Here is a 19285-nt window from a genome sequence, read left to right as displayed (position 1 = left end):
AGGAATTCACTTTCACAGAGCAGCACTGATTTAGCTCTGATTACCAAATAGAAAAAAATTCAGTGCTCTCTGAGAAAATATTGCACAGGCTAAATTAAATCAGACAAGATTTATTCATTTATGCTATGCAGGGTGAAAACAGCATTTAGGCTGTTTCCTTATGTGCTTGTGAATGTCGCAGCCTCTTAAAAATGAATGATCATCGTCGCTGTTTAAAGGAAGGCATTAAAATGAAGCATTATTTATAAAAAAAACATTACTTAACTATGGAGTGAGTAAGTAAAGAAACATCTAATGATACAGCAGCTGAAGGTTTCACATTTTTTTCGCAGCTGAGTTCAAGTGAAACCTCCCTCATGCCTGTATTTGTAGTTATACACTTTAGTTGTGTAATCTCTCACACTTTATCACATCAGTCCTCAAGTCCTGACAAACAGTCATCACATTTGGTTACTATTTTAACTAGTATCATTTCTTACCCTTTAATATTTGAAACATTAGGGTGCCTGTGTAGCTCACCTGGTGAAACACGTACCACCTGTTAAAGCTCAGGTCTTCCTGCAGGAAGAACTGAAGCTGAGCAGTCACTGTATGAATAAAGCAGATATGCCCAAAAATAATATTACAAAACAAAAATGCAACTTTAGTGTAGTGCCTCACAATAAACGGCAACAATATGTAATAACCATGACATCTCTGATAACAATTCTTGCATTTCTGCTGGAATTTATTTCACGGCTTGATTCAGCGTGGCTTTGATAATTGCTAGTCTCCTCACAGAAGTAAACATTTCTGATTATGTCAAAAGAAAACGGTTCACATAAAAGCCTCAATTATTCACATCAATGATCAGTTGGAGGTCCACAGCTAGCAGTCAAACTCTGGTTGATTTTGCTCTAAATGTATTTCTTTTACGAATGGTTTCATCTTCACTCTCCACAAGGTTAGCTGGCAGCCACAGAAAAGAGGGAAACACGCATAGCAGGGATATTGTCAGAGGCATGATCTAATGCAAGTTAATGCTCTTTCTTGAGTTCTGGCTTTCTTCACGTTGGCACAAGGCTCACAGCTGATGATAGCTTTTTCTGCTCTGGAGGATTGTTCCCATTGTGCTCATTTTGTCCATGGGGAATGTACTCTCCTGGTAGTCAAGAATAGGCTGAGTATAAGATACAGTTTTACAGCTAGAATATACCTTCTTGAGGCTGTAAGGAGGAAAAAAAAAATCTTGCACAATTTAGGTTTAGCTCTGACAGCAGCCTGCCTGCTCAAACTTACCAAAGAAGTATTTTACTGAAAAACCTCAGTGAGCTCGGTGGTAGATTGTTAAAGAGCTGTCAAATGCAAGGAGCTAACATCACTGATGCAGTGTTGGCAGATGCAAATGCTCCTTAAAAATGTTTTGTCTTTTTTTTTTCTTTTTACTGTAAAGCTAGCTGAAGAATTTCACAATTTTCCACACATGTAAGTGCTCATATGAGGCTTTATTCATGTATTATGGATAGTTTCTGGCAGATAACAGCTTCAGATAGCTCCGTTTGAACTGGCTTCTGATGTGTTGATAATCAGGACATGAGCTGTTTTTGTAGAGGCTAATACACTTGCAGCCTTCAGCTGATTTTATTGAGATGGCATAATTTGTATTCATGTAAAAATTTTCTGAAATGAGAGTTTTAGTCCAGCAGTCACTTGGAGACATGAATTCTTTTATATTCCAAGCAGGCACAATGACCTATTAGGTAATCCCAGGGATTTTGAGGGAAATGGGCAGTTAGTCTGAGTTTGCCTCACAGAGAAAGAGCTCTGTAAATGATGATGAGTTGGCTCTTTATCCGCCTTTATCCTGTTCATTGTAGAGCTTTCTGTGGTCTAATACAACACTAAGCTTGGTAGTGGGGTAGCACAGTTAGCAGTCTATAACCTTGCAGACTTGGGAAAGAAAAAGACGGAAAGCTTTCAATATATCTTTCAAGATTCTTTAATCCCCCCTCCGCAATACTTTTAAGTCACAAACTCATTTTCTCCTGTGCTTTGGAACAGTGCAACCTGGGTGTGCACAGTTGGTCGTAATACTGTTACAAGCCATAAAACAATGCCTGAGGTTTTATGTCCTTTAATATGTGTGTTTTTATGCCATTTTTGCCATTCTCCCACCCAGAGGAAAGTTTGTTTACACAGTCCTTTTGTGCAAATGGTAACGGCCATCATGGGGATGGGGTAATTCTCACTGTGGACTCCTCTGGCCATGGATAATGAGGGTTTGCCTGCGGGCTGTAATTGCATCTTTATCATGTTAAAGCTTTCTCTTGTGTTCCAAGTGAACAGTTGTCTCACAGTCAGTTTGAGTCTGTTTTCTCTGACCGCTATGCATTCTAATAATTTTGAGAAAGCAGTTTTTACAGGTTTTTTTTTTTTTTCAACATATGTGCTAATGAGATCACTCAAGATGTTCATAAAATTCATTAGCGCCTTCCATTTAAGTCAGTTAATATTGTCTTTAGAGTTCTTTAGAAGACATAGTTCAAGCGTGTGTGTGTGTGTGTGTGTGTGTGTGTGTGTGTGTGTGTGTGTGTGTGTGTGTGTGTGTTTAGGTGTTTAAGCAATCATAAGGGGGCACTGTCAGATGTAAAATTAGCATTTTTTTTTGGGGGGGGGGGGGGGGCTTTTTAAGATGGTAATGCCATGTTATGGTTTGTGGCTGAAAATACCACTCAGATTTAATTTGTAGCAATGACAAAATAGGCAGTGTAAAGACAGTAATTGACTTATTAAAAGATTTTACCTCCAGTTTGGTCCCCTGTGGTCATATTTGAATTGGCTTGGCTAATAAGCCACGAATACATGGCTATTGTTCCTCATTGTCCTTACTGCTAAGCTTCTTTTTAACAGAATACTTAATAGAGAGGTTAACATTTCAATGAGATTCATAATAAATCTGTCAGTCTTTAATTTCTTTCAGCTTTCGTCTTGTCATACTCTCCCTCGAGTTCATGAGACGTGGGTAATGTTCCAGGCTCTATCGGGCTGTCAGGGAGGTCTTTCTGCTGCCACACAAAAGCGCCAGCCAAGCTTTACTGTGGCTGTCTCTCAGTCTCCTTCATTCCATGAATGTACTTTTTCCTCTGGTACATTGCACTTAGGTAGAATGAAAACAGCATATTGACATCCAGTGCCTTGAATCATTCTGTGGACCCTTAGTTCCTGCCTGTAGCCCATAGTAAAGCATGTGGCAAAGCTATGAACGCTGCATGTACAACAAAGGAAATGCGGTAACATTTGCTGTTTCATCAAAATGGTAGTGCTGATAATGCTTCCATTCCTACAGCTGTATATTTCTTGCTCTTAACCCTCTCCCCAGCGGAAAGAGCTGAATTTACAAAGAGGAGAAGAGGCAAGGAGAAGAATAAGTCTGCTAAGGCCACCACAATCCATGTCCTTTCTTTGTAATGGACTTATTAGATTTGTATTGTCAAAAAGGATTGCCCCTTATGAGGTGCAGGAATTTCTTTTCAACTGCCATCAGACAAGGTAGTGGAGCGTGGCCGCCGTTCCTTGACAATAACTCCTGGATTTGTCTTTTCTTCACCCTTGTTGCCTTGTCCCGTCACCGCCTTGTCTTCCCTTCCCATCCCACCTCCACCCCCCTTCCTTCCTTTCTGTCTGTCGTCCCCCACTCTCTTTTTTGTCTCTTTCTATGTCCCTGTCTCCCACAGAGATTTGTGCAGCGGACTGTGGTGGCCATGGCATTTGTGTGTCGGGCAGCTGCCGCTGTGATGACGGCTGGATGGGCACTGGGTGTGACCAGAGGGCGTGTCACCCTCGCTGCAACGAACATGGCACTTGCAAGGACGGCAAATGTGAATGCAGTCCTGGTTGGAACGGAGAACACTGCACTATTGGTAGGATGGGAAGAGGTTTCGGTTTGGGAGGGGGGCTGTGTGTGTATGTCTGTGTGTTTGGGAGGGCTTTGGGGGGGGTAACAAAGGCGTAGGCTGTCTGTCTGCCTGCGTGTATATAAAGCACTGGGTGTGAGGGGAAGGGTCCAGTTGGAGAAGAGAGGGAAAAGCATGCTTAATTGAATTTGTGCAACTCGGTAAAGCATGAACAGGTTTACTCAAGGATCTGAGGCTTGGCTTCATGCATTTTAATGTGGGAATGTGCTAAGGTGTCCTTTCATTTTACTCATCCTTTTCCTCATCTCTTTCTTTGCTCCCTTTCCATTTACTATTAATTTCAAATGCTGACATGTGAGTCATTGTGAGCAGGTCAACCACCACTTTTGGTTCTATGTTCGATGTCAACAATTGTTTTTTCTCTAAACACTTACAGAAGTTAAGTTTTCAAGCTCTTGACTGAATGTCAAGAGCTTTCTTGAAAACCTTGGCTTACATAAACCTAAAAAAGTTTCAACTGAGTTTTCATTGTGGTGCCAGAGAGTAAAGTCGTTCAGTGATGTGTGGTATGTAGTGGATTTCATAATCCTTTACCAGAGTATACCAGCCGTGGTTCATGGGCAGATAGCGTTGGCTCTTTTTATTTTTATTGAAATCCTTTACAGAGGGAATAGTTAAGAGGTAGAAGGAGCTGACTGAACGCTGTGTTCCCACAACACTTTATATTGAAAATATACTTTCAATATGTTTGCTGTTTTGAAGTTCCTGAAGAGGTGGCATTCCCGCTGTGAGCATTTGTTTCTCTTAAGTTGGCCTCTGTTTGTGACCTCGCTCCTCTGTTTGAAATGCCCACTGCCAAAAGGACAGCATGACGATATTTTTCAGTTATGGTGGATGATGAATGTTGTGGGGTTTGACAGTTTCATTGCTAAAGTGTAACTTGGCTTGTAAAGACAAGTGTTTTAATGTAGTTAGCTTCATGATATTTGATGTCAGGACTGTCAAACTTCCTGTAGTCATCCTGAGCAGACCATTCAGTGGACATGCTACGTGATGCCTGCTTTGCAAGAGTGCAGATTTACCATTCTGTTCCTGTGTTACATCAGTCTCTTCTCTTCTCTCCTCTTCTCTTCTCTACTCTTCTCTTTCTTTTATTTCTTTGTTTTATAGCTGGAAACTGAATACATTTACTCAAGTAGTGTGCTTAAGTACAGTTTTGAGATATTGCTTCTGTACTTCCAGTGCAGTTCTTTCTTAATACTCTATTATATTATTATTATTATTATTATTATTATTATTACTATATTTTTTTGTTCTCCTTCTTCACTTGAATGTTGTAGTTAGTTACTGATTAACATTTTACAAACAAAATATTTGCATCATATAAAATGTGATGCATTCTCATGACTTAAACTACCCAACAAAACATAGCCTGTGTTAAAATAAGCCCAACATCGACCAGCATTGTGTTTTCAGTATTTCTACTATTAAAAGATCCACTGCTGCTTTTTTGACAGTTGCCCCCTAACATTGTAGCTCACTCATTATCATTCTATGATCCAGCCACTCAAGCATCAGAGGGGAAGTGGGAACACAATGGTCACCTCTTCCTCCTCTGCCTCAGCATGTCAGCGAACAGACATTTGGAACTCCTACACATTTCAGTCAATAGGGAGATGGGACAAAAGTTGAGAATGCTAGTCTAATAGATGAAAGCTTTATTCCGTATTCAAGCAGATGAAGATCATTTTTCTCACAGTATTCTCATGCATATCTTGGAGCAGAGCTGGCTGAGTACAGAGCATTGACTCAGTCTGTGAATGTTTTATATTCTGGCCTTACATTATTGATGGGCCTTTTATAAGTGCCATATTGAGATCCCCACTCCCTCGAAAAGAATATTCCTCAGTGTCATCCATTAAGAAGCCAAAGACCTCAATTTAAATCAATTTTCATTATTGAGAGCTCTACGTTTGCCCCGAGCCCCATACTGTGGAGCTCAAGAGATCCAATGGCCCCGCCACAGCCAAAGCATCTGGTGACCTCATCGTCTATAGAGGTGTTTCAAGATTAAAAGGCTTTTTTGTTGAACATCCTGACCTCTTGTACGATATTGTTTGAGAGATTTAAGGGTGGTAATATGTGCATCAATCATGTTGCTTTTGAAATACTCCCCTGAGATATTCTTCCGATCCTGGCAGTTGATAAATGGGGACAGATTGAAATGTTCTTTCTGAACATATCACTTTTTTCTCTCTCTCTCTCTCTCTCTCTATCTCTCTCATTCTCTGTCTCTGTGTTCCACACCCCCCTGTCTTTTTTCCGTCTCCATCCCTCTCCCTGTGTTGGATTGTATTTGTTGTCTTGCTTGTAATGCATGATTTTGCTTCATGACTGCACTTTTCCGTTTTTATTTACCTTTTGTAATGTAAACTAACACCTTGCCTTGCTGTCTTGTCATGGAAGTGGCACTGTTCAAACCTCCCTTATATGTCCTGTCTTTTATCTCCCAAGCTCACTATCTGGATAAGGTAGTGAAAGGTATGGCATTCCTCCTTCCTTCTATTTTGCCCTCCACCCATCATAACTCCAGCCAGCATTAACAAATCATGCACACACACCATGCTCCTCCCTGACATTGACATATGCAAACACTACGCACCTCTCGTTGCTCCACACGACTCATCCTAAAGATCCCCACCTCCCATCAACTTTTTGCCATATTGCCACACAGCAATCTCCTCTTAGCACTTTCGCACCTGGTGAGTCAAGTTGTGCTGCTTCCTTTATGTGTTGAATCTTTGGTTTGTGTGCGGCCTTGCTTTCTCAATTGGGGGATGTTGGGAAAGGGGCTTCATAACCTGTGCCATGCATTATGGATGAGTGTGCAGCTGTGAGCAGGGCCTGATAGGTGCTGAGGCCGCATCCTCTCTAATTAAAAGAGTTCATGGTCTGGTTGGTGCAGGGCAAGCAGGGGGTGGAGGCTCTGCTGCAACCCTGCTTCTCTGCCTCCAGCACCCTCTCTCACTCTCACTGTGTCCTTGGTAATGGACCACCTGGCATGAGAGCGGCTGCCAGAGGAGTCCTTCGAACACTTGCAGCCTCACGTTTGGAGCTGTTTCAGGCAGGTTTGGGCCGGGCTCAGCAGGGGCTCCGCTCTGAAAGGGCTGCCAATTAAGTTGAACTGGTGCCAACAGAGAGCGGATCTTTATTTATCCTTGCAATAAACATTCAGAGCTTACTAATCATTTGTCTCCACTGGTCTAACCAGGGTTGTTTTGTCCATTTGCTCAATAAAAGTACGGCCAATCCCCAGATGTCTCTAGGAGACAGTACACTCTCTAATGGTATTGGTCTTCAGCAGATTCTTCAGGGAAACAAGAAGAAAATAGAGATGGGATTATTTCTAACAATTTTAAATGCTCCCCAATTGATCCCAGTTATCCAGTAGTCGACATGCTGGTTGCTTCTTTTTTATTCAACATTTTTAAAATAGATTCTTAGGAACCCTGAACAAAAATCCAATTTACAGGATACGTTAAATTAACAGAACAATAGCAGGTCACTCTTGCCATGTTTCATGATTTGTCCAAAGGACAGTCAACATGACTAAAAGCTTTGTTACATTTTAACCCTAAACTTGTCTAACAGGAGAACGGGAAGGAATCACACAAATTTTGGGAATATTATTCGTCAATATTCTGTCAGAGTTGTTCCAATAAATTCAAGTTGAATTCTTCTTTTGGCACCATTATTTTTTAAATCACCATTGAAAGGCATATATGTGCAATAATATGTACAAATGTGGATTGTTCATCGATCCATGGCTGCATTACGGCTCATGTCAGGATACTGTCCTTTCTCTGTATTGCAACAACCAAAATGCAACTGATGCATCGCTCGTCTAACCATGTGATCCGGAGCACACATCTATTCTTGGTCCTGCTTCTACCTTTTATCTCCCTAAATACTTATCTCTGTTTCTTTCTCATCACTGTTTCTTCCTTCAACTGATCTGTCTCCCTTGAACACATGCCTCCCATTCACCGCACCCATCTCTCTTCCTTTCTAACTCTCTCATTCTTCCACTCTTATTCTCCCTCTGTGATGTAAGAGCATTGAGACAGTTGCCCCAGTCTCTTTAGTTGATAAAATGGGTCAGCTTAACATTCTCTCTATCAAGGCAGCTTGCTAACAACACAAATTGTGACAGACTTGTGCGTTTGATATCTTGAGATGTTACCCTCTGCCTCTGCCTCAGCGAGGGGATACGAATCATAAGGTACCAGATAAATGCCAAACAGCCCTAGAAAAATGGGTGAGTTAATCCTCTGATCTATGCCCTTGTGAAGACCTATCCAGAGAGAGACAGAGGAATGTTTCACCTGTCATTCTGCTCCAGCTTCCCAGGGGTCACATGCCTGAGAACACAGTTAGTAGCAAGCAAAATCCTCCCCTGCATAATGCTGTTGAGCTCAGCCTTATCTGCTTCCTGTTATTTTTATTTTGGCTTCTGCTTCTCTTAATGGCAGAACACACACTATACCTGAAGGGATAATATTATTGATTGCTCTGTTGACAATTTATCAAAAAGAGAGTGCGTAATGATATAGACCTTTTTTCAATAATTAATGCAATTCTGTTGCAGCTCATTTTTTAATGCAGATGACAATAGCAGTAACACTATGATCGTAATGATGGTCAAATTTGGAAATCACATGAAAAAACAAATCCAATTATGTCCAGAAATGCCAGCACATACACCACTGCTCTCATTACCCAGCTGTAGTTGCATAGATGCAGGAGGCCAATATACTGTAGTAATGAGTGAATATTGATTTAGAAGATCCCTCTTATCTGATTTTACTGCAAAGGGATATTACAAGCTTCACAAAAGGTGTATCAAATTAATCAACTTCAGCTGAGGGTCATTACAGCTGCCCTCATCCATTTAAAATCTTAAAATGACTGTAGTCTATCTATTATCAGAGAGCTATTAGCAACAAACCATGCCATGAACAAGCCCACATTGTTGTCACGGTTATGTTGTTGCTATTTGTTTACAAAAAATGTACTATATTTGGTATCAGTTTGTATTAAGGTACACAGATTCACCATTCACTGGTTGCTTATTAGCTTGCACATTAGTTGCATATTGGTTCGTCATTACTCATTCTAAAGCACTTACTAATGTCTTATTGTGCATGACAATATTCTTCAGCTACTAGAGCAACTAAGAGATTTCCATCAATCACCTCCCAATTAATACTTATTGACACTTGTTGTACATGAATTACGGTCCAAACAATCTAACCCTAACCCTTAACAGCCCTAACCCCCAGAACAAGGCATTAATATGTGCTTTATGATGACTGATGAAGTGGGAATATGCTACTGATATGCATGCTAATAAGCAACTAGGTAATGGTTAATATGTGTAAATAATAGAGTTACTCTGTAATTATTTGTTAGCATTAAACCTGCTTTATTTGATGTTCCGTGCCGACCTCTGTCTTTGTCCTTTTTTGTTACACAGAGGGCTGTCCTGGTTTGTGCAATGGAAATGGTAGGTGCACTCTGGGTAACAATGGATGGTACTGTGTGTGCCAGCTGGGCTGGAGGGGCACTGGCTGCGACACCTCCATGGAAACTGCCTGCAGTGATGTCAAGGACAACGATGGAGGTAAAATCACAAACAACACACAGCAATGCCTTCTGCCACTGGCCAAACATCAACAGGGACTCTTAACTAGACATGATTTGACTATAGAATGAACTACCTTTGTTCTTGAGAATATACTGTACCTGCTTTCCAGCCTCAGTTGTACTCTTATGCAGGTGTGGATGAGGAATGGCTCCCAGTCAGTCACCTGGACAACAGGTTTTTATTAAAAAGCAGAGTAGCTGGCCTGAGGCCCTAAGCATGCGCTGGCCCCAGGAGGAAGTCCCTGCTCTGCCCTCTAACTAGCCCCGAGCAGAGCCAGGCACACACACAGAGCCAGCCAGGGGGCTGCACCACTCTTGAGGCCAAGTGGAAGACGTGACTTCCTTTCTTCCAGACCTCATTCTGGGCTTGAGCTATGTGCTAGCATACCTTATTTATGCAGGGGCTGTTTGTCTCCCCATCACTGTGTAGGGACCATAGGGCTCTCACTGGCAAAGATGGGGCGCTGCTGGGGATTTGACTGACTCCTGACAGCAGGGTTTATTTTTATCACCCATCTGGCCAGATAGGCCCCTGAAAGCAAAGGGTAGGGAGTCCAATGACCCACTTCAGCAAAGTAAAATGCATTGCACAGCAACTCTTTCTGTCTTGTTTTATTTCATCCAAATCTGAACAGATAAAGAACCACATGCAACGCTAGAGGTGTTGAAATCTTCTCCAGGATGAGACTTACATAACGTGGTCCTACCATGTAGGAAAACAACAGTAAAAATAAATAACGTCCCAATGACTCAAATATTGAGTGTGTGCTTAGTTTCGTTTGCCAGGTGTGTGTCGAGGCTGTTGTTTAATGAGAGGGCGTGTGTGACTCGTTTGACCTTGTCAGATGGCCTGGTGGACTGCATGGATCCAGACTGCTGTCTGCAGGCAACCTGTCACACTACCTCTCTGTGTGTGGGCTCCCCGGACCCCCTGGACATCATCCAAGAGACACAGATGTCCTCGGCACAGAGCAACCTGCAGACTTTCTATGACCGGGTGCACTTCCTGGTGGGCAGGGACAGCACCCACATCATCCCTGGAGCCAACCCGTTCGATGGAAAGTGAGTGACTTTTTTCATTACTCCAACCAGACATCTCCCAGTGCGACATTCTGCAGCAACACCAAAGCTATTATTCTCCTGGCAAGGGATTTCTGACATCAATCTTGAATTGATTGAATCATCGCTTGTTTTTCATTTGTCAATTTCTTGTTCGATCATATTCATTCAGTTGACTCAGTTAAATTAATAATTGCTGGAATTAATGTGTTTCACATTTTAACTTTGTTGTATCAGCGTTGTGTAGCTCTGCCCATTTCCATTGGGTTTAACAGTGATCTAGTCTGAAGTTTTAGCCAATATCACTTTTTGTGTAATTCAGGTAATGATATTTCAGGTGCAGGTTTTTACGCACAGGCCAGTGCAATTACAATGCTGTGCTTATTGCAATGACATGGAAAATGTTTGTTTTTTTAACCAAGACCAAGTAGTCTGTGTGAGTGAGGGGAGGCAGCTACAGGCAGTGGAGGTTGAGATGGGCAGGGACTGGTGGCGTGCACAGCTGGAAGGAGGATAAACAGATGATGATGGACATACATCGAATGTGGCAAAAAGCAAGGAGCATTCCCTGGCACGACAGGCATCTCATATTCATGTATTGTGATTACTTTTACTGTAATCCATCTGAGGCCCACTCCCAGAGGCAGAGCTCACGACACCCCAGCCATGGAATCTGAGATGCTTTCATATCAGGCAGGATGGCTGTCAAAGTCCCATAAGATTCCCCTGCCTCTCGTTTCCTTTGTCTCCTTCTCTTTTCATCTTTAATCGCTTGTGAGGCTGTGTCACCTTATTTGCATCCCACTTGCTTGTGGATGCTTCTCATCTTGGCTTACTATACTCCTGTGAAACAAACAGACAGTCAAAGCAAAATGAATTGCGAATAAAATAAGTTGAGAATATTTCGCCTCTTTTTAAAATTTATACAATGGTTTCAAAAACAGCAGACAAAAACAAACAAACTTCATAGCTTGACGTTGTTATTTGAGGCTTTTTTAATGCTTTTCCTTTCTTTTTCTTTTTTTCAAATTGATGGCAGAAGGTTGTGGTTTCAGACGTCCCTATTTTTAGTCCAGCAGAGCTGTTGCTTTGTTCTTGAAGGGAAAATTGATTTCGAAAGTGTCCTCAAGCAGGATAATTTCCTTTCATATAATTTGCAACACAAAACAACTAAGTATTGAGTGCTTGTTGAGATATGAAAATAATGTGCTGTTTGCTAACATAATGTAGACTGCATTAAATCTTACCACACTGTTTGCAGTAAAACATGTTTTTATCTCAGTCCAGATTCAACATTATGCTTTTCTATTGCTTAGTTGGTTATCTGCATATGATCAGACAGCAGCAGTAGCTTAGTGTGCACAAAAAGAAAAAAAATCATATGAATTATATGATCCAAAACTCAAACTCTGCCTGTTTTTGAACTTTTTGAGGTAGTGTCAGCCGATACTTGAGAAAAGCACTTGTAACACATTTTGTGACATTTTCCCTCATTGACCTTTTTCTGGCTTTCAAGAACCACTCAACATTTCGCAGTTCTTCACTGGACAGAGGAAGAGGCGTAGAAGGTTGAGTAATACTCTTGTCTCTCTCAAAAGAAGATGCAGCTATAAATAAGTAAAATCAAGAATCTAGAGATGAGCTGCAAGATTGGAGGCCTCAGCTCACCTAAAAATATCAGTGATAATCTATTATTCATGCTTGGTATTCATTTCCCACCCACCGACAGATATGAGTGGTTTTGACAGGGGGCTCTGGGCTTCAGCATCTTCCTGATATCCCTGCCCTGGTCACTTGATCATCTCTTTATTGATCCATTAACCACTTCCTCATGCTGCTAGACATGTTGGACTGCTATTTCTGATGTTTCCCACCACAAAAAGCTGCAGAGGTGCCACTGAATAACGCATCTGCCACTGCATAAAACGTCTCGACTCTCCACCATGACACATAATACAAGAGACTGCCAAGGCCCAGCAGTGGATGCTGACGAGAATAGTAAACAGGGACTTTGTCCATGGAACAATTTGGGCAAAGATTGATAGCTGGCTTATAAAAGCAAGGCAGAAGCCATTGGCTTCATTTACAGTCTTGTGCTTTTATTATTTTATTTATAACTCTTTTATTAGCATTAGGCCATTAGTGTCAGAAAATCTATTGTTTGTTTTGTTCTCAGTGTGCTCAAAACCCTTTTAGCAGCATTATACTGTATACTTGGAGGGCTACAAATTTCTACTGACGTATCCTTATTTTACGCTCTTCAGCATGCTTGATAGCATACAGGCAGGGAAGAGAGAGCTGCAGTGACATGCTTATATTTGCGGCAGGGTTTACCCTGTAATCAAGTCATTTGTGTGGGTAATGATGTTTTTGTTGCTTCTGCGGTGATGGTACCATTTATTAGCGTAGCTCATTGAAAGTTCTCTATACTTAAGTCTGCCATGCATTTTTTAGATTTTGCCTGAAATACCACAGAGCAGTGTAGTTCCCTCACCATTACATGCTGGTAAAGGGGCATTTTCCGATTTTGTGGCAAATTTATGCTGTGTGACGGCTGTATGTCTTCCATGCTTATTGGTGACTTTTTTTTTAGTCTGAGGTTGTTCAGTTTCATTAACAGTCTCTTACTTTCCAGAGCTCCTCACCCACCTCAGCCGAAATGGGCAGTTTGTCATAAATCAAACTTCATTCACACCCTCAATTTTGATAGTTTGATAGTTCCATTTTTCCAGTTATGACATGGAATGGAAAGTAAATTCACAATGGCTTGTTCAAATGGTGCAAGTTCATCATATTCAAATGTAGTGAAGCGGCGAGGGATATCAGCTTTGTGTGTTAACATTACTTACATGACATCAATCCGCCCAAAGACTCGACTAGACTAAGGCTTGTTATCCATAATATCTTCAACAGAGATAAAGCAGAGATGATTTCTTGCTGAGTCCAGGGGCTTCACCTATTTATTTTTCACTTGTCCTCACTTTGCCCTCTGTGGATGATGTATGATAAACTGGAGGCTGGAGATATTGCGAAGTCTCTTTTGACTTTGTGAATCCTCTTGGACTAGTGAAATCTCACATGGAGGGGAAGTTTCTGCAGCGAATGCTTCATGCTTCCTTTGCTGCTCTTTCTTTCTGTTGTATTTGATGTCAATATTTAAATCATTTGTCTTGACAGCGAGGAATCGTCTCCCCATGTGGTTCACAGAGGCAGGAAGGAGATAGTTCCACTTTCACAGCTTCATCTGAAGAAAATGTGGATGATTGCCTCTTCAAACAAGACTCTAAAATAAACTGTCGCCATGAATGATTAATCGTAGACAGCCAGGCCAGTGCTGGGTTAACTTTAGTAGTAATTCTATGTAAATGCAAGATAGATCTTTGGGTATGAGCCCAAGGATTCAGAGCAGTATCTCCTTGCTTGTTTACAGTGCAGTGGTGGACAGCCAAGGTCTTCTGAAGGGGACACGGCCTAATTAACATAAAACTGGGTTCCTGGGGACCAGGGTAGTGTGGGGTGAATGATCTTGCCTCTGGTAAGGACATGTTGAGGGCAGCTACTAACACACTAGTGTTAATTGTTTCCAGTACATGGCAGTGTTTAAGACCCAAATGTATTAAAAATAGCCGTGGACTAATGAAAAAGTGACAGTGAGGCATTTGTTAGGGGATTTTTTGCAAACGACTACAGAAACGATGGCTGACCATGAGCTGGGCCTTGTTAATGATGAGGGCAGAACTCGACAAGGGAGACGTGATACAGCAAGGTCTCAACTCATCAGTTCAGTAAGATCAGGAGGTGAATTTGGATAGCTTCCCACTATTGATTGGTGGGGACTGATGATCAGATCTAATTTATGCAGCTTCTGGAGCCCTGATGTCAGTCTGGAAATCTGTCGAGGTCTTGATAACCAGCCAAGCAAGTCTTGCAGTCTGCAGTCCTATTATATCCCTCTGTTGTATTCTGTAATGGAAAAGATAAATCCTCTTTTTTTTTTAATTAGAGCAAAAGCAAAGTAAAGCTTTCTTATCTCATTATCCCTCCGTTCTGGCTAGAAAAACCCTTAGAGACATCCTAGGAGGTGCTGTTTCTGTTATGGCTGTTTGCTTTTATTGTTTACATTATTTTGTTTTGGTAACATCCATACTTACTGTATATTTATTTGTTATCCATCTCCATTTGCTTATACGAGGTACACAGACTACATTAGAAACACAACAATATAATGCAAGCCAATAACCTGTTTATACGTGGTGTTAACATGCGTCATGGGTGGTCCAATCACGCTGTAAGTAAGTCAGTTCACACCTGGCATTACAATGCCTACAGTGCTCTCAGGGGTGACCAGGTACCTCTGAATGTTGTCTCAGCAATCAGCTCTCAGTGTATCCTGAATGAGTCTTGGTCACTCATTTACAAGATTTACTGCAGGACTATTGTTTTTGGATTGTATTTATTTGTACTGGTTTACCTGCATGAACCTGTTCATAGAAAGTTTGTTCAAGTATTCCATCATTGTAATGGTGTTGGTCTTTCTCACTCCATTGCAGCCATGCTTGCGTCATTCGTGGACAAGTAGTGACCTCGGATAGAACACCGCTGGTTGGAGTTAACATCAGTTTCATCAACAGCCCATCATATGGTTACACAATCACGAGGCAGGATGGAAGGTAAGAGCCCTCTTCTTCTTACTGACACACACACACAAACAACCAATGCAGTGCAAATGCCACTAACTGCCACCTAAATATGCTGTACAGAAATGTGACAATGATATTTATATTATTGTCAAATAGTGTTGTTTAGCTGTGCTGAATTCTAATGATGGAAGGAAAAAACACAGTTGCCACCACAAACTGTGCCGCCATTGATCTGCATCGTGCTTTCATTTGGTCCAATTTTGGAATTCTCGGCTCAATTCCCAGAGAAATCAAACAAAGCCCTTCTGGTACACTCATAAGTTATGCTTCAGTAGCAGCAGGGAGGGGAAAGAATAAAATATGCCAATTCAAAGCAGCTCACTGGGGCTAAGAAACAGTGCAGATGGACATTATTTATTTGACAATGGAAGATTTAGAGAATTAAGTGAGACATTTAAGTTGAGGCCTCAGATCTGCAATTAATTTGCTTTGTGTTTGTCTAATTTCTTGTTGTAGCTGAATAATATTTTTTTTCCCCATCAGTGTCATATGTGACAAAATAACCCTGAACCTGAAGTCAGCTAGTTGTGTGGTAATTTAAAACATAAAAATAAAATTGCTAAATTGCACTGACTGACATATCTCATTACCAAAATCTTCCCTGCAAAAATTCACATATCCTCTGCAAGACACAGGAAACCAATAGATTCATCATCTGGCTCCTTGCTGTTTCATTATAGTACCAGTGGAGCCCCTTTGGAGAAAGATAAATTGATGTGTGTTGAAGTGTTCGGATAAAACAAGTGGAAAAAGTCTGACTTCTCTGTTTGGCTTTCTTTGAACGACTGTGCCAGCTGCTTTGCCACCAGGAGAGTTTCTCAGAGAAATCCAGACAAAAACCTCAGACTGTTTTCTTGGAGTGAAAGAGAAAGGCCTGAGAGAAAAACTTTGGCTAATAGTGTATGTAATTTCTTCTTTTGTGGATATGTCTTTTGGTTCAGATTGCACATGCGTACGGTTCACACCCACTACCACCGACCCCCCTGTATCTCTCAAAGTAGTCAGTGATAGTAAGACCTTGTGGAAGAGAAGCCCTTCTGTCACAGCACAGCATGAATTGGTGTTTGCTCTCCAAGCCCCACTTCCTCCTGACACTTTTATCAGTCACAGACACTCTAAAGGCCCACATCTTAGCCGCTGGTTTGATCTTGATCATTCTTGCTTTTCCTCATTCCTTCCATCTTCTTGTCAGTCTCCTCTTCCTCCTAGTTTTACAAAAATCTTTCATCTTCACCTCATCATCTTCACCTTCCTCACTTCATCTGCTCTCCATCCCTTCACAGCCTTCCTCCTCCGAACCCCCACTGTCCTTAAGCCTTTCCTTTCTGGGTGCTACTCTTTCACTTATTTCCTGTACTTTCCTTGAGCCCATGTCTCATGTCCTTTCCACTGCACTGGCTTCCCTCATCTCTATCCTTTTCCCATTTATGTGTGTCCCATTTTTCTTAAGCATCACTCAGTTTTTCCCCTCACGAAGCTCTATACTCTTTTCTCCCTTCTAGCATATGTGTAAACACTACTCCATCTCTCAGGTTCCCCTGTAAACATGCCCAGTCTCCTGCAACTCCCCTGCAATCACTGTAAACTGGCTCAGTGCAGCGTGAAATCAGAAATGCACCTGTTCAGCCACTTAGAAATGGGAATGCTGTCTCAACTCATTTTTATGATGTGTTCTTTATTGTCCAAAGGCTTAGTTTTTAAATTACCTTTTCCACTGTCTTGAAAAGTTTTCTGGCCTAAACAAAAGAGGTTAGTTTAGTTTCTTTCCAGCTGTGTAGCCATTTTCTGACTGGCTGAGCAGTGAGACACACCTGTTCCCTTTTATGCTTTTCTCCAATAATGAGTAAAACGCTGACGTGGATTCCAGCTTATTACATTATTAAGTGCTTGTGAGGATCGTTACAGCTTGGAAGTTTGTTAAAAGATCCCGTCTGTAATATTGATCTCGTTTTTGTTCTTCTTACTACTATTACCACTACGACAAACATCAGTCGATGTCATACTAATAAATGAGGATCTAACTGAGGTTCTAATTGATGAGGAACCAACACTTGTATTCTCTTACTCACTGTAATCATACATGCCCACCAATTACCTGTTACCTGAACATGTATACAGTCTTTATTCATTCATGCCAACTTTTTGCTGTGTCCTTGATTCACTTGAACATCAAGTATTTCCAGTTCATTACAAGTCTGCATTGGCTTAGGAATGATTGCGTGTAATTTGGACGCCAAGTTCAGCAGCAGGCTCAACTCTTTGAGCTCAATGCATTCCCCGAGGGCATACACAAGCAAGCCTGTTGTAGGTAGCTTAATAAGTTTTGTCACATGGCTTAAGGCTGTTGTCATGATTGATAACAGCCAGTGAATCCCTTCATCGATTGGCCACGCTGCCCATGAGTATCTGTCCAGAAGTGTTTTTAGCGAGCGTAGCCTGAGCCTGCCAGGTGTCATGCAGACTGACCGGCTGCAGCTGTATGGCTACTGATGGATCACGGCAGCACAAGGGCACCACTATCACAGCCCCCATCCGCTCTGCAGTCCCTGTACTGCTGGACTCAGTCTACTCACTCCCAGGCAAGGGCAAAACACCAAAGGTGGAACAAACCTTTGTTTATCGCCGTAGCCAATCAGATGTTTATCCTCAAAGGAGGTTAGACTTAGCAAATTCTTTATATAGTAGCTTCAACCAAGAGGGAGGTTGTTTAGAGGACACTATTAGGACCTGCTTTTTACCTGTAATTTGGAAAAGACACTTCCCGTGTGAGGATGAGGCCCTGTCCCACGGGCCTGTAGGTGACCAGGTGCTAATTGCCTCTTAGAGAGAAGTGACAAGAGCTGCAGAAGTCCAGCGCAGGTGCAGGCATGCTGTTGTCACCATGGAGCAGTTGGAGATGATGAAATCGGCAGAGTGCAGCCTGTTTATTGAGACCAACTCAGGTCATATCAGAGGCAGAGGCCCTTAAATGCAACAGTGGATGGGATTGCATTGCAGGGCTTTTAGACTGATGTTAGAGTGGACAGCCTTCATCTAAGGGATCGATAGAGAAGCAGCAGCTGCCTGCATCCTGCGGCACAAACCTCTCTCTCACATATAAATGTGAGCACAGGAACAGTGCATTACACACGCTCATGCCTGAGCTTAAAGCCTGCATCTACTATTTTCCGTTCTTCAAATAAAATATATAGATTATGACATTAATTAAGAGATGTGCTCTGACATTGTGATTAATCATCCTTTTGTATTTCCAGACTGTGTGCTCCAAAGATAATGCTAAATAGTAAAACACCATCCTTTCTGAACAGCTTTCACTTATTAAAACATGGATTTATTACTGTTTGATGTGTTATAACAACACTTAATTAGAAAATAGACATTATATTCACAGTAAATTGTGGTATGGTTTAATCCTCAACATGCAGCCGATTACATGCATTGCTAATGGAGATTTTCACAGTATTTATTTGAAAAACATATAATTTAGCGTCACTGTATGTATATCAATATTCATCCTCTCTGTCATCGCACCTGTCTGTGTTCCAGTTTTGACTTGGTGACCAACGGGGGCATAGCCGTAGCCCTGCACTTTGAGCGCGCTCCATTCATCACGCAGGAGCACACGCTCTGGTTGCCATGGGGACGCTTCTTTGTCATGGATACCATCGTCATGCGGCATGAGGAGAATGACATCCCGAGCTGTGACCTCAGCAGCTTCGCCAGGCCCAGCCCCGTGGTGTCTCCAGCTCCGCTCACCGCATTCGCCGGTTCCTGCTCCGAGAGGCGGACCGTCGTACCCGAAATCCAGGTGACCGCTCCTCAAGCACAAGTGTATTAGTGACTCTGGCTCATGGCAGTGCTGTGATCTTATCTCTCTGGTGTAATTGGTCTGCGGAACTTCGGCGATTTACAATGTGCATTGTACTG

The 19285-nt window shown here is 41.8% G+C and overlaps 1 protein-coding gene across 5 annotated transcripts in view; it reads left to right on the top strand.

Moving 5' to 3' along the window:
• tenm4 (teneurin transmembrane protein 4) overlaps positions 1–19285 on the top strand; it is a 146164-nt gene that overhangs the window by 85683 nt on the left and 41196 nt on the right. For 3 of the 5 annotated variants that reach the window (XM_076734710.1, XM_076734709.1, XM_076734711.1), the window contains 6 exons: positions 3714–3899; positions 6408–6434; positions 9430–9576; positions 10445–10661; positions 15209–15328; positions 18905–19166. In XM_076734710.1, coding sequence (XP_076590825.1) covers positions 3714–3899; positions 6408–6434; positions 9430–9576; positions 10445–10661; positions 15209–15328; positions 18905–19166 — 959 coding nt within the window. The remainder of the gene's footprint in view (positions 1–3713; positions 3900–6407; positions 6435–9429; positions 9577–10444; positions 10662–15208; positions 15329–18904; positions 19167–19285) is intronic. The other 2 variants (XM_076734713.1, XM_076734712.1) reach the window with 1 other exon arrangement.

This window comes from Chaetodon auriga, chromosome 7, assembly GCF_051107435.1.
Source record: "Chaetodon auriga isolate fChaAug3 chromosome 7, fChaAug3.hap1, whole genome shotgun sequence".
Lineage (NCBI taxonomy): Eukaryota > Metazoa > Chordata > Actinopteri > Chaetodontiformes > Chaetodontidae > Chaetodon > Chaetodon auriga.
The sequence above is the reverse complement of the archived record's forward strand: the minus strand, read 5'-3'. Positions and strand labels throughout refer to the sequence as shown.